This window comes from Poecilia formosa, unplaced genomic scaffold (genome assembly GCF_000485575.1).
Source record: "Poecilia formosa unplaced genomic scaffold, Poecilia_formosa-5.1.2 Scaffold38, whole genome shotgun sequence".
NCBI lineage: Eukaryota > Metazoa > Chordata > Actinopteri > Cyprinodontiformes > Poeciliidae > Poecilia > Poecilia formosa.
The window spans coordinates 423,879-439,809 of record NW_006799977.1 but is presented as its reverse complement, the minus strand read 5'-3'; the positions used below and the strand labels follow the sequence as shown (position 1 = coordinate 439,809).

At 37.5% G+C, this 15,931-nt stretch overlaps 1 protein-coding gene and 1 non-coding gene across 2 annotated transcripts; both read left to right on the top strand.

The window, feature by feature from the left end:
• Nucleotides 1-3,365: 3,365 nt before the first annotated feature.
• trnak-cuu (transfer RNA lysine (anticodon CUU)) lies at nt 3,366-3,438 on the top strand. The gene has a single exon. It is a non-coding gene; the product is annotated as a tRNA-Lys (tRNA).
• Nucleotides 3,439-4,189: 751 nt separating this feature from the next.
• cunh1orf52 (chromosome unknown C1orf52 homolog) lies at nt 4,190-6,766 on the top strand. The gene is made up of 3 exons (XM_007550822.2): nt 4,190-4,637; nt 5,606-5,816; nt 5,965-6,766. Exons 1-3 carry the CDS (start codon nt 4,353-4,355, stop codon nt 6,120-6,122), a joined length of 654 nt encoding a protein of 217 aa, XP_007550884.1. The 5' UTR covers nt 4,190-4,352; the 3' UTR covers nt 6,123-6,766.
• Nucleotides 6,767-15,931: the final 9,165 nt, after the last annotated feature.

The window sequence follows — 15,931 nt, the reverse complement described above, 5'->3', positions numbered from 1 at the left end:
TTCCTTTACTTTCTGAATTTTCCTTCCTTTATCCAAACCGTTTGGATCCTGTTCCGGCCTCCAGCCACGAGCCCCAACAGGCCGTGGTGCTTGCAGAGCCTGTAGTTAATGTAATGAGCCAAGGAATGCCACCTCTCCGGTTTGAAATTGCATGGAGCAGTATTAGATGACCAGCAAAAACACAATGCTGGAGTCTATGTGAGATCTGGTGTGTCTGCAGGGTACAAAAACAGGAGGCTGAGGAATGAAATGCAATCAAAGGAAACTGAAAAAAGGAAGAGGGAGAAAGGAGGATCAGAAACATGTTGAAGCTAAAGAAAGGTAGCTTACGCAAAGTCTGCAGAAGCAAGAATAAAAGCAGCATTTATAGATGTGACATTACATGTTTTAACAGGAATATCTTATCTCTACATCCAAACAGATGAGTCTTTTTTGCTCTCTTCCCCAGTGAACTGAATATAGACCATGATGGGATGCGTCTGTTCTCCCCATTAACCTGTTGTTGGTCATGATTCTTGCACCTTTGTCATCTTCTGTCTGGTGTGAAAGGTCAGTTGCATCAACCAGATGTTGCCAGCACTTTTATTATCTCTTTAATCTTTAAGTAAGTTTAAATTAAATTGTGCATAGGAATGAAAATATTTAAATGTACTTCTTCAATTGCTGATCCTAAAGTTACAGATGGTTACGAATAAAGATATAGATTACAGGGAACATCTGGGTTTTATGAGTACATCACCAAGCCACTTTTTTTTATCCTCCAGGTGTTGTTAGGCAGCTTCAAGATGGTAATTTTGGGCTTAATTACGTAAACCATAAACAGGATCACAATGATTAACATGTAGAATATGCTCAGAAATTTTAAATATTTGCAGGTGAAGCAGTTAAAACATCTAAAACAATAAACGTCTCTGGTAATTTCTCTCATAGAAAATGCTTAACCCAAATTAACAACAGAGAAAAAGAGAATATATATCTATAATTTAGAGAAAAGCACAGCTAGAACAGTTCTGTGTGGATGTTATTTATCCATAAAAGTTGTTTTGTTTTCAATGTATTACTGTTAATTCATTCACAACTTTTTTCTTTTCTCCACCTGGAATAAACTTGACATACAGGTTCTTAAATAACCAGTAAAAGAACTGGTTAAAATTTATAAGTATTTATAAAGGAATATTTCCTCTTTCTACCATTAAACTTAAAGCATTAAAAAACTGTTAAAAAGTGCCACATTTGTAAGAAAAATATATTCCTTGTTTGAGGAGCAAAAATGTGTTTGTACCCCTGAAGTTCTTGCCAAATTCCCTCTGACAATGCCAAGCAGCTTTTAGTGGAAACAGCACAGTGGTATTCTCATGGCTTAGCCACCCGTGAATAGCTAAAATACTTAAGACCCCACTATATACACTTATAACCAACTGTTTTAAAAGTTCACACAGCAAATATATCATAACATGCATTAAAACGCACAGTGGAAACCTTCTTCACACTACTGGAAAAACTACAGTCTTCCTTTTCTCTGCTCTTAGGGCATCGTCAGACTGCATCAATGAAAGTAAGTGGTGTTAATACATTGGCTGCTTTGTTGTCAGGTGAGTTCTCCACAAAAATGTGGAGTTATGTTCCACAGAAAAACCCAGGGCCACTAAACGACAGACGGTAGTGTTGAAGAAGTCGCCTGGTAGCCAGCTTGACCTTTGGCTGTTCCTGGGTTGCTAAACATCTTATCCAATTCATTTCATCTATAAGGAACAGTCTGGACAAGATGGTTGAAACTTGGAGACAATTTACTTTTTTTTTTTGTTTTTGCTGATTGGCCCAATTGAAATTCATTCGGAGAAATCCACTTCAATGGGAGAAAACTCAGACAGAGGACTAAAGGGAGATGAGAAACAGGTAGAATTGCATGGGAAGGAAATCCTTAGGCTATTAACAGCTGAGTTTGTCCCAGAAAATTACCCAGTTTAAAAAATATATACTAAGCTCATGGTAATTTGTTAACTTGCTAAAAGATATGCATCAATTTATTTGTCAAGTTGCATCTAAAGAAAATAAATAGAATTGCATCTAAATATTTGATAACTCAAAGTCTTAAAAGTTCATCATTAGAGATATTTCAGATATAAATCTTCAAAATACCAGTGGAAACATGCAAAACGTTGGTCAGCAATTATAGGAGAGGTTTGATTTTAATTTAAGCAGATTTTATTTTTTAAAATTAATACTTCTTTTGGATTCTTTTATTGATATATTTTTTATGATTCTTATCTCATTTCCTGTTAGAATCAAAGTTCTTGATTGTAAAAAATCTATTTTAAGTCTAAATCTGAAGAAATTACTGTGTACTTATATTGATATTATGAATAGTTGGAGAGGTAGAGAGTGTGGCTCTTCAGCTCCATGTGGAATTTCTCACATCCAGACAGTAAGGGAAAAGAGTGGAGAAGGAAGAGCCAATTGCTGTATCCAATGAATAGATGCTGTCCTGTTTATTAATGTCCAAAGCACCTGGATCCTTAAGACGTTCAAATGCCAATAATGGGATGATAAATGCAACTTTTGTCCAAATGGTGCAACAAAATCCTAAACAGTGAAATGCCTAATGTTTAACAAAAAAGGGGGCATAAAGAAGAGAGAGGTCCTAATATTTAAGAATAAGCAGGAGGTTTCGTATATTGTGGTGAAAATTTAATATAATATACAATGTGTTTAAGTTGAAAAGTTTCTTGATCATTCATCGGTTTTGGTGGCCATTTGCAAAGAAAAAAAAATGGTTTGTATTATCAATGCCAGGCCCTAAAACGCAAATTCACCATATGGGAAAAAGCTACTTTAAAATGTAGCCATGATAAACTCAGCAGTCTGCTTTTTACCTACAACTTTTTCCATAAATTTGTGTGACTATGCTGCCCTCTAGTGGTAAAGTTATCTCATCGTCTTATGTTGTGTTAAGATGCTGGTGTGGAATGCAAGTACGAGTGGAGAAAACGGTGAGGTCAGTTACTGATTATTTATGAGGCGTTTTACTTATTAGTATCCGTTTCGAGTCCTGGGCAGTGCGCTAGCGAAACTATTTTTTGTATTTTTTAAAAGTATTCCCCCTTGTAAAGAAAATTGTTCATTAAGTCTAAGGGTTATGTGGAATCATAAAGTTCAGTGTCAGGACTGTTTTTATGCTCTCCAATCTACCAAGTGGTAGACTTCTTGACTACAGTTTAACAACTGCACGTGAATAATTATTAGGAATATTATTTTGGTGGTACTGGAATTCTGATTACCATGTGCTCTCTCAGAAAAAACTCCTGCAAAATCCAATTCGGACTTGAGTGTGACAAGAACACAACAAATTTTCTGAAGACACGTCAGCCCGGCTAGCTCAGTCGGTAGAGCATGAGACTCTTAATCTCAGGGTCGTGGGTTCGAGCCCCACGTTGGGCGGACTTTTTCGACGCTTTGAGAAGAAAAAAGAAATTCTCATGCATTTTCAGTTACACTCAAAACATGCTTATATGCCTTTTGCTTAGTACATTTCAAGATAAATGTGTTATTTTAAAAGCCGTCATTTTCTCCGGAGACGCGCAGCTAACCGTCAACATCCTCACCACTGCAGAAAGCACAGTGGCGGGCGCTCACGTCTATGGGCGCATGCGCCTCACGCTCATAAAAAAACAAACAAACATTGAGCCGTTCAGGGTTGCCAGATTTGACAGCTTCCAGTCTAAGAGTAAGTAACTGCAAAAAAACAAACAAACAAACAAACAATCCTAACTCTCAACCCTCTAATAAAGAACAGATTCGTCTAATAAAGCATGTATAGCCGTATATGTTTTATCCATAGTCTATCCTTAAAATAGTCTTACGATAAAAATTTTTGAATTGTAATTTATATTTATATTTTATAATGAGGGCCTGAAGATATTTTAAGTTTTCAAAATGTAAATTTTTTCTGAGAACCAGCTATGGAATATTTAATAAATATTTACTTCCATATCAAACCAGCTTATGTCATTTTTAGAGTTTTAGAATAATTTAGAGAAACTTGTAAAATAGTTCACCCTGTACTTTTACTTTTAGTCGAATGTATTTTCATACAAATAAAAGTACTTCTACTTACGTAGAGAATGTACTTTCGACACCTCTGATTTTAAGTTAAATGTCCGTCCCTTTCCTCTTTACGACTGCTGCACGACAGTGACGAAATACTTTACGACTGTTTTGGAGGCTCTTTCAAAATGGAGTAGTCTACAGAGCAGCGTCTCAAGCTAAGCACACTTAAGCCAGTTTTTCCTCGACCCACTGGCTGTGAAACTTTAAAAGACTGTTCCTCGTTTAAAACTAGTAACACGTACAAAATGACAGATGACAATAAATCGGGCTCCTTGGGGTTCTTCTCGAGTTACGACGATTTGAGCGACAGCAGCAGCGACTCGGACGAGGAGGGAGACAGTCGAAAGAAGAAAGCGGGGACAGAAGCTGAGGGAAGCGGGGCGCAGTCCACCGCCAAGCGGACTGACGGTGGAGCTGCTTTACCAAGGCCCGACGAGCTGTTCAGCTCCGTGTCCAAGCCCACTTTCCTTTACAACCCACTGAACAAGGAGATAGACTGGGACAGCCTGACTGTCAAACCCCCTGAAGAGGTAAAAATAGAAAGCTATAATTATTATTAAGTGGGGGAGGAGAAATTAGAAATGTTACAGCCAATGTAATGAAATCAAGAAATAAAAATGCTATATAATACTGAATTGTGTTTATTCTATGCTAATATTCTATGTTCTGTTTTTTATTATTATTTTTAGACAGTGTCATTTAAATAATGGCAAGAGAAAAGTTATGGTTCCAGAAGACGTACAGCGGCACAATAGAATGGTTTAGATGAGAGCATATTTGTTAGAAATCAAATTCCAGACATAGACTCAAATGAGAAAATGCATCAAAAATTAAAAACAATTTTAAGGTTTCCACTGTACTGAATCTGACTGAGCTATTTCTATCAACTAAACTCCAAATAAAATTCACTGAGATTTGTGGTTGCAGTGTAACAAAATTCTTAAAGGGGTGTGAATACAACATCATTAAATGTTATTTAGGGCTGCATAAAGAGTAATATTGCAACAGTACATTTTATTTCATTTAAGAACTCGCCATTTGAAGGTCAAGGTAAACTGTAGAGGCTGAAAGTCTGAAGTAAATATTGTCTGATAAGCATTTATGCTGCCACATATCTTCACTCTTGTACTGGAAACGTCATTGTGACTTTGTAAGCAGAACCTTAATGTCCTGTTTCCCAAGGTCCATGAAATCTTCATCTAGTCTGTTCCAAGATAATTATCAACTGAAATGAAACTTTTCTTGGTCACTGCTATGTTGTAGTTACTTTATACTTTCTGAGATTTTTTATTTATTTATTTATTTTTTTTCCAGAAGAGACACCACCGATTTACCGTTTTGTCTTATTATAGCTTTTTCTAAGGCTCCTTCTTCATGCTGCAGCTTTATTGCAACAAATCTCGTCTTGTACAGTAACAGGGCATGTGTTGAAGTTTCAGCTTACAATTTTTTTTAACCTTTTCCTCCTTGTGTGCTTTTTTTTTTTTCTTTCCTGAAGCCTGCAAGAGAATTTAAGCCATGGAAGACAAATGCAGTGCCGCCTCCAGAGACCTATGCTCCAGAGCCAGAGAGGAAGAAAGGGCCTCCACCAGGAATGGACATGGCCATAAAATGGTCCAGTGTGTATGAGGACAACGGTGACGACGCGCCCAAAGCTTATTCTGGCAAAGCCCGGTTCTTACCTGCAGAGGAACAGCCCTCAGACTCAGGTGAGTCCTGCAGGATGACATTCATTTCCACTTTTCATGATTTCCTGGAACACTCTGAAATAAAACCTCATTTGCAACATTCTAAGTTTGTCGTTGATGCGAATTCAAACTTTTCTTTTCCCGTTTTTCCTTCCAATCTGCCTACAAGACGAGGAGGAGTCTCAACAGTCCTCGATGTCTGCCAAGAAACGACGAGTGGAGACGTTTCAGCAGAAGGAGAAAAGGAAGAGGGATTTGGGTCAAGCCACTTCTGACAAGAACTTTGTAGAAGAAGAGAAAAGAATTCTCAGGCAAAAGGTGGAGTGAAGCACAAAGCGCTTTATGATTTAAATATGTCACCACAGAACATTCACAGATGTCATCATTTTGGACAAGAAAGTAGAGTCCTGCAAAAATACTGTTAGTGTTTTAGTGTTTATCTGGTGTGATGTCTGATGTCTTGCTTTTTAAGAACTGTTGGTTTTGTTTTCAGATGTTTTAATTAGGTTTCCTGTCACTGAGGAGTATGCATGAGAAGTTAAAATGTCTAGAATAAAACCTGATTTGAGACTTTTTGTTTAAAAATGTAATAATTTACAGTTTGCTCCTGATTTTCAAAATGTAACTACAGAATATCAAATTCTCTGGATATAGCTTTATAAATATTACAAAGAGAAGGGACTGAGGACTTACTTTTACACATGCAATTTGAGTTCATTTGACTTGACAGTAAAGCAGATGAATACCTTGTTGCTCTAAGCAGCAAGAATAAAACCAAAAAAAAGCTCAAATATTTGAATTTAAAGGCATGCTGACAGTCTGCCTCCAGTATTTTATGTAACATAACTGTGGTGTTTGATTATTTGGCTTTATTTGTACTTAGTCGTTTCTATCATGAGTGTTTTTTCAGTATTGTATTGTGACTCTTCTTCAAATACATGTTTAAATGGGAATAAATTTAATAATATCAGTTTTTAAACCTATTATTTCTGCATTTGAGCACCTGGTGGCGCACTTGAGCTGCTTTATAAACTCCTGCCATACCTGTGCCGAGTTTGGAAACTAGTGAATATCTGTTCAGTTATGTCAGAAGAATTTTTAGTGAAATATGTTTTGAAAAAAACATTTTTTTTAACAAAACATCTGGATGCATCATGATACCATTTGGCAAACAGGCCAGTGATGAAACGACTTCACAAAAGCTCTTTCTCATCATCATATGACATCAAAAATAGGAGAACAATTCTTATGAACACAGGACATTATGTGAAAATCCTATAATATTTTTCAAGCCTAAAAAGTAATTAATAAATTTAGGTGCCCTAATGTATGCACTCAAATTTGAAATGCGAAAAAGTATCAGTTATAAACAGGGGAAAAAAGCTATTATACTGGAAACCAAACACTGGAGAAGTGCATGTTCTGCATGTCTTTGTTTCCATGGCGATTTCTGTCTTGGAAGTCTGAAGAAATCTAGAGGAAGTATGAAGTTTGGCAGCAGAAGAGTAATTTAAAGTTTAAAGTTATTCTTCCAACAGCCAGGCACAATCTGGTGATAATCTGCATTTTCTACCATGTAACAAAGAAAACGTGATAAAAAAGTGACTTAAGGATGGACTTTTCAGCAGGTGGTAAGCAAACAGAAACATTAGAAGAAATAATTCTTTAATGTCCCACCATGGAGAAACTTATATGCAACAGCAGCAAAGTGATATGCAATCAAAGCAAGTAGACTCACACAAAGAATATAAAATATATAAAAACTGAATAAAAATAAAAATAGTATGCACTAGGGACATTGCAAAGTAAAGGAAAATGATCTCCAACTGAACAACAGACGGCAGTTTATGATGTTCCAGTTCTTATTAATCAATAATAACTCTTAACCAAAAGTGTTTTTGCCTCAATTCAAATGAATTTGAGTTTTTTGCAGTTGGAGTTTAAAAACTGAATGCTGCTTCTCCTAGTCAGGTTCTGGTTCTGAGGATCCAGAGAAGACATGAACCAGAAAACCTGACACCTTAGTTTAAGTACTAATGAGTCGAGAACTGGACACCATCGTGTTTAATTAGAAAGTGCCTGTTTAGAATGTATATATTTAGGCATCAAACATCATTTTCCAGGTTCATTGGTTCATTCTTAGTATTTCTATAGCCACTGGAGTAAAAATAATGGTTTTCCAAGCGTTGAAAAAGTTTCTCTTTTGCAACAGTTTAGTGATCAGAGGAATTCCTGCCGTATCTGTCATCACAGGTTGACATGAAGTGGTGGTAAATATGCTTCTGATAAAATTCCAGCCTCCGGGTATGTGCCTGGCCTTGTCTACCTGGGCCTGCTCCACTGCGGCGGCGCTGTGATTTTTATCAGCCATATTTACGAACAAATAACTCTCCCTCCGTGGAGCGGCGACCGGCGGCGAGGCCGCGGTGGGAATTAATCATCTCCGTGTCAGTCTGGAAGCTGGAAATTTCCCAGATGGATGCTTTGAAAAGGGACGTGCCCTGAGTGCTGCGTTTTCTCCTGGTGGTGAATTGTTACTGTCTTTGATATAATACCCAGTGCATTCTTTGACTGTAGCCTCTTTGTTTAGTAGAGATCAAGTCACAAGAGGAAAGCATTTCCATCCCCCTGGATGTTACACATGACTGACCTTTTCTTCCACGTTAGGAAGAGAACGTCTTGGTCTTCTGTTCCACTTAAAAAAAACTGAAAGTAAGTTGAATTTTTAAAAACGTGAAATCACTTGACTGAAAGCGACTGTGGGTTGTTTGCTAAATTGAAATGAATTTCCATAAACTGGGAGCTGTTTCTTTGCTCCCCAAGGGGCTGTGAAATATGTGAGTCAGACATGTTTTGTTACTCTGACACATTTACTGGAAGGTCAGGACCTCATGATCTCCTCTGAGTATTCAGGGATCTTCACTGAGCTGGCTGCCAGCAGCTGCCACTGTCTGACGTACGGCATTGTCACACAGTTCGCACAATGTTGCAGCTTGTCCTCGTCTAAGAGAACCGATTCAGAAGCTACTTTTCTATTTTATTTCATTTAAAAACATACTTGTTTGTGTGTAAGGGTTCAATGTTAGAATTCAGTAGCTAGTTTTCCATTTTCTTACATTTAAAAACATATTCTTTTGCGTTTTACTGATTATTATAAAGTAATACTAACCTTAGCTAGTCATCCAACATTTGATTTCTGTTTTAGGTTTTTAAATAAACATAAATTTCAACAGTTTTGAAAAAAAGAAGATAAGATTGAAACATTTTTTTCTATGGAATGTGGATATCTGTGGAAATGATGTAAAGGAAACAAATTTTCCAACCAAATAATAAAAACAATACTGTTATGGATATTTCATGAAAAAGATAAATCTACTGCTATAACCTGCACTTGTTATTACATTTAAAAACATTAGTTGGTTCTTTATCATTTTTCAAGTTCCAAAGAAAAATCAGGATACCAGTGTCTAAGTCTGCATACTTTTTATAAATTTTTTTTTGGATATTGATCTGTGAGATGTTCAACACTTGGGATATTTCTTCGCTTCTTCAAACTTCTTCATAACTTTATCCCTGAACTTGTTCTGGCTTCCATGTTGCTGTTACTTGAACTACAGTGAGAAAGTGAAGCGCTGCTGGAAACAAATCCATGGCCCACTCAGATTTATTTTTAGTGCAAACTGGCTTTCAAGTTCCTTCTGGTGTGTTTTCATCCAGCTTATGTTTACCCATGTCTGCACACATCTCAAACAGCTTCACTCATTCTACGCTGTTGTCTTGAGGTAAACAGTTGTTTTTCACACCAGCAGTCTGCTTGACAGCGGTGAAACAGGTGCTTGGGATTCAGCTAATTATCTGTGGACCATGGACAAATATTTCCCCTCTCTATTCCTTTTTCTTGGATAAATGCAACACCTTCCACAATCACTGACACTCTTGGTAAAGATGTAAAATAAAAAAATCTAATCGAACAGAACTTAAATCTCCTTCTGCAACATTTCACAGGGTTGCAGCAAACACATGGATCTCTGACTGTTCATCAGTGCCGTGTTTTCTCATATGTTCTCTCCTCTCTGCTCACTTCACAGTTCTTCTATACAAATTAGGTCTGCAAATGGAGATGGTATGGAGTTGATGCTGTGTCTGGTAAAGAATTTCTGTGTTGTGTTGACCATGTTTTGGGTGATCTGTGCAGTTAAAAGACCAAATGATTAACCATTTTATCCCCTGGCAGAGGTCAGGCCCACAGCATCACAGATCCTCCACCATACTTCATTTAAATTCAGTTTATTTATCTAGCATTAATTCACAATGCATGCCATCTCAAGTCACTTTACCCAAAAACATTCAATTCAGTCCAATTATAATTGCATCCAGTTGACCCTAGTTATCTAGCATTGCGGTCAAGTTTAGTTTATTAGAAAATGTTCAGTCGCAGGAAGTTTGATTGCATGCAGCATTCAAACCTCCAGCACAACCAGAACCAGGCTCAGTGTGAACAGCAATCCTCCACAACACGCACAAAAAAGAAACAGAAGCACTGATCTAGAACTACTTTCTGTGTGAAAGAAAAGTAAAAAGCTTTAGGTAGCAGCAGATCCTTTAGTGTCTTTGAGAGTAACATGAAACAAATCAGCTCTGAGCCGGTCGTAAAATCCATAGGATGAAAGAAAGCTCATACCGTCAGGCACAGCGAAAGCTCAGTCAAATACTATGAGACAGAGTTAAACAGTGGAAGACGGGGCCAGGTGTGTCATCTGCAGAAGAACATTGAGTTGTTGACAGCAGCAGCTCAGTCGATGCCTCCAAGCATCTAAACACAACGACGAACCACAGGTAGCTTCTGTGAAGAGTAAGAAACAGAAACAGAAAGTTAAAAGTTGAAATAACAGCAAATAATGCAAAATTGGAGCAAAAGAGACTTTTTATTGTTTGAGTGGAAATTTCCAATCTGTGGTCAGACAGAAACATAATACTGCAAATCGCAGGAACATTGCGGTGCAGGCTGCTGATTGCAGCTGAATGTTTCCAAACCCTTCCTCTTCTTTGATGCTGACGTGAAAAGTTTTACTTTTCCATACCACCCAGGTTCATCTGGGATGTACATTAAGCTTGAAGTAGCGACAAAGTAATGATTAAACAGTAGCTGCAAACAGTAATTAACAAGAGTGTGTGGAGAACAAGAGACGAGGTTTCATATTTCAAAAAAATCAAGAAGAATGAACAGTTTATATCATATCCATCTGTCAGAGAAAGTGCTTAAGGTAAAAGAAAGCTCTGGATTTGCCTGGAGGAATGGAAAACCTTCAATGCCTATAACCACAACATACCAACACTGCAGAAAACATTAAAGGAAAATAAGAGAGTGTGCAGTTTTCACACAGAAGGTATTTATGTAATTACACAGACGTCACTCAGGGAAATGTTCGTACTATTTCATTCTCTGATAATGGAGAACAGTAGCGAGCGGCAAGAAGTCTGACCTCTTTTCACGATAAACATGTCAGCGGCTGTCTCTTGATAATGATATGAACCAGACACAGACAGCCCAGGCTCTCTGGGTGTGTGTGTGTCTGTGTGTGTGTGTGGGTGTGTGTGGGTGTGCATTTGAATTAGCCTTTGGGACACATTTAACTGGTCAGGAATGGAGATGATACTATCTGTGTGAATTCTGTTATCTAGACCCTTATCCTGTGATTGTACCTGTAAAATAAATGAAGGCTCTGTGAGTACAGTACGCTGACTGTAAGTTTAAAAGTTTTTGCATGTTAGAATAATCAAACAGACCTCAAATCATAATAGTATAGTCTCACAACTTTAAAAAAAAACATTTCATTTTAGCTGTTCTAACATCTTGAAAATGTTTTTTTTTCCATCTTTTGATTGCAGATTTGTTAATTAACTCAATTTCAGTCTAACTTCAGTTGTCAGACACATGACAATGCATTTAAAATATTTTGATTTATAGAAGAGTTCAACCAACATACACTCAAAGTTAATATAATATATATTATAAAAGACATATAAAGTTTAACGATTTGGACATAAGTCATGTTCAAATCATTAAACTTCCACCAGCATATTTGGCAGCTGTAAAAAAAATAAAATTACAAGATGGTAATATTCATAAAAAAACCAAGAGATAACAAGAATTTAAAAAAGATGGCAAATATCAGCAGGGATGTACAAATGACAGCAGAAAAGTGATTTGAAATGAGAAAAATGGAGCAAATAAAAACAGGGATGTAAACTCTTTACATGAGTTTAAGTTTGTTGGAAGCGATGATTGTTATAACGTCTATCACCTGCTGAGAGGAAAAATCTGAAATAATGCTAATTTCTGGAGGCTAAAATCTAGTAGTTTTCATGACAAAGTTGCAAAAGGTAAAATAAAATACTAATCTAAAGTGTTCAAGAATAAAATTGATGTATCTTTTCTGTTTTGCTTCAATTTGGCATCTCAGAAATGTAGCAGCTTTTCACAAATTGCTTTGCCAATATTAAAACCAGAACAATGAACTCTTAAGTACCTATTCACTGTACAAAGGGATTTTCTATCCTCACAATAATTAACTGACTTGTTTTTGGCAGCAGCAGTATAAAAGAGTTCCCACTTATAAAGTATTTGTCTCTAAAAACATTGTAAAAGCTGCAATAAAATTGCAAAATAATTTAACAAGACATTTCTGGGGATAAAATGAAAGGAGGCCAAATTGGAGATCCTTTAGATTATGTGTGAGCAGCAAAATAGAGGTGAATGAGAAGAATGCCTCTCTCAAGAATTTAGAGCAGCAAGCTTTTGGCACGGCTAATCTGACAAGGATCCTCCAGCCTAATTTATACCCTGAGAAAGGCTTGTGTCCACAGGCATAAATTTAGCTGCGGTGTGCTCTGAGAAATAAAAAAAAAAAAAAAAACACAGAGCCCATAAACAACCTGGGAAAGACTTGGGGAACAATGGGCAACCATCAGGAGGAGAGCCCCAACAGCTGCAAAGCCCCAAGTCCCAACATGCACTTACAGACACATAAATGTGCACCATGTTCACAATTGCACACTGATTCCTTTTATTTTCTTCTTTCTTGCTCTCTCTTCTACACACACACACACACACACACTCTCTCTCTCTTCTCTACCACGTACATTGCCTGACCACGCCATCTGAAAGGGGCCAGCCAAGCAGATGTTCTGCTCCTGCTCGCACAAAGAACACAAGTGAATGATGGAAGAAAAAAGAGGGAAATAAAAGAGACTAAGAAACGTATCTTTATTTCTTTTCATTGCACATTAGATTTCTCACAGCAGAGATCTGAGTCAGCATTGCTATGAGAAAAGAAATCTTGATTTGTATTAACTTCTGTATCTCTCATCCAGTTCAGTAAATACTCTTATTTGTTCTGCCTTCTCTGATGTTCCATAAACTAACCTGGGTCCATATTCTCAAAGAATCCTAAGAATAAGTGTAGCTCCTAGTGACATCACCTTAAGAAACATCTTATATTCTCAAAGTTTATTCTAATAGTGCAACACATTAGTTGAAAATTTCAGCAAAGTCTTTTGCAAGGCCTTATTTTCACACATTAATCTGATATTCCTTTCTGTTTCCTAATTAAAAAAAAACTGTTAGACACTGAAAAATTCAAGATGACCACAAGGGAAAATGTATTGTTGCACTAAAATTTCAAATATTTATCACAGATTGTTTTTAGTGTCAAGTCATACATTATACCAATAAAAAAAAATCATATTTATTGATATTTTCCAGGTCTTAAACTTATTTTTGTTGGTGAACAAGATGGACACCATGGTCAACCCGGATATGTTAATGTGTTTGGTGTCAAACCTTTCAGATTTATACATACCTGCTGTTTTCTGCTTTTAGTGAGCCTAAACAAGTAAAATTTGGAAAAGATAAATATTCTTTCTAGACTGGATAGAGCTGTGCCAACAGCAATAAGTGTTCCTTTGTCTTGTTTGGTTTTCACATCCTTTACTTCAACATTTTATATTGGTCACTGTGCTTAACGTTGTTGCAAGTTGTATCTCTACAAAGGATGTAAAGATATCTTCAGAATGTAATTATTCCTGCACCGTGTGGCGTTTGGCATATTTTTCTCTGAATCTGTCCTCTTACCCCTGACGCCCCCACCGTCCCTCCTGCTTTCCCTTTCCCCTCTTTCAGACACAAAAACACAACAAACGACAGCCTGCAGGTTTTGACCTGTGAATAACTGCCCAGACAAGGTCTAGTCAGAAAGTCGGGGAGGCAGGGGAAGGATTCAGGGCCAACATGGCTCCTGCAGGCCAATAACAGATGCTTATCGTGTTTGACTGGGAGTGGAGCAGTGGGAGTGAAGGGCTCTGTCGATACACTGCTTTGATTATAAATGCCCCTTAATCACAGGGTGTTTTCTCCCCCTGAAAAATGTGGAGAGGCTCATGATGAAATCAGATTGAGTCCAAGTGTGTGTGGGTGTTTAAGTATACTATATGTGTGTCTTACAGGGAAGGGATTAGGCTGCGCATGTGCACTCATACACCCACTGCAGCTTCCCAGCAGTTCATCTTCTTGCACATTCCAACAAGAGGCAACAGCAAACAAACAGTTTAAGGTTCCTGTGAAACATGCTCCATTTTGTTCTCCACCTTCTTACATGGTCTTACAGCCCTGGGTGGTGCTTCAAGCACAGACACACACTGTACATAGGTTAGGTTAGAGATGCAAGGTCACAAAAGGAGAGGAGTACTCAAGATTTACTTCAGATAAAACTCCTGTGATCCATAACTACAGCAGTCCACGCTTCTGTGCTGCCGTTGTCGCTGAATGGGATGAAACATGTCCTCTGTGTGCGTAGTAATGAAGATGAAACAATGACTTGGCTAATTCCATGTGACAGACATAATCCCTATCCTTTGGAAAAAGAGTAAGAGTGGTATGTGGAATGGATAGTTAACCACCATCCTCCTTATTGTTTCCTGCTGAGACAGACATTTTTCTCTTCTCTCAGCAGAGTCTAAGCACATATTTCCCCCTGAGATGGAGATTGTTCTCACTGCGGTTTGCTGAAATGCATTAGCAGCTACAAGTGAAGGTGGTAATTTGAAGTCCTGACTCAACTGCTCCCACTCCAATTTTAATTCAAGCTTCAGGGAGTGACTGAGCGGAGGTTTAGTGGAATAACGTCCATCTGTTCTTCTGACAGAATTATACTGACTGGGAGGCTTAAAATCTTTTAAACTGATTACTGTAAAAGAGCCATGAAACGCAAATGGGAGAAAAGACATTAGCAACATTTGCAACTCAACTACCCTCCATTTAAATGAATCGGGTCTGCAAAGTGGATCTTTTTCCTGAGTTCATTGCTTTTGCTGGTCAAAGGTCACTAGTATCTTTGCTGCACAAAAGCTTTTTAGACTTAAACTTTCAAGTCAGAGGTTCATTGTGCTAAAAAATAGGTTTACATAAACAAATTCATATGTCTACATATTTTAGTTGTTTCTAAATCTCCTGATATTTTTTTACACTGTAGTCAAATCCAGTTTTATCATTTGATAAGAAAGCTCATTGCATAAAAAAATAATCTGGCTAATCACACAAAATAGACAGTGGGTAGAAATTATGTTATTGGTTCCATATTATAATTTTGAAGTGAGTTAAAGTTGAAACTAGATAATTTTTTTTCTCATTTTTTTCCTCATAATTGTTTTTGTTCGTTGACAATAATAACATACAATATTGTTTTTCTAAATTCCTAGGAGAAAGAGATTAAAATGTCTTTAAACAATTTGAGGCAGCCTGGGTGTCATAACGTGGTTGTGGGTGGTGGTGAGGATAGACGCAGAGACCCAGGTTACGGTGATAATGATGATGAATTTAATAATAAAGCTCAGAACAGTCCAAAACAGGCAGCACGGCGGAGAGACTAGCACACAGCTAAACACCGGTAGCAACTGATAGCAGGACTGGAAATGGGAGCTAACACTATCCAGGACTTTGCATTTCTACTGGAGCGCATAGACGTCAAACAAGTGACGTAAGACCGACGTGCAAATGACAAGGACCCGACAAGAGACAAAGACAACAGGTGGGTTTAAATACACAGGGAGGGTAATCAAGGGAACGAGACACACCCGGG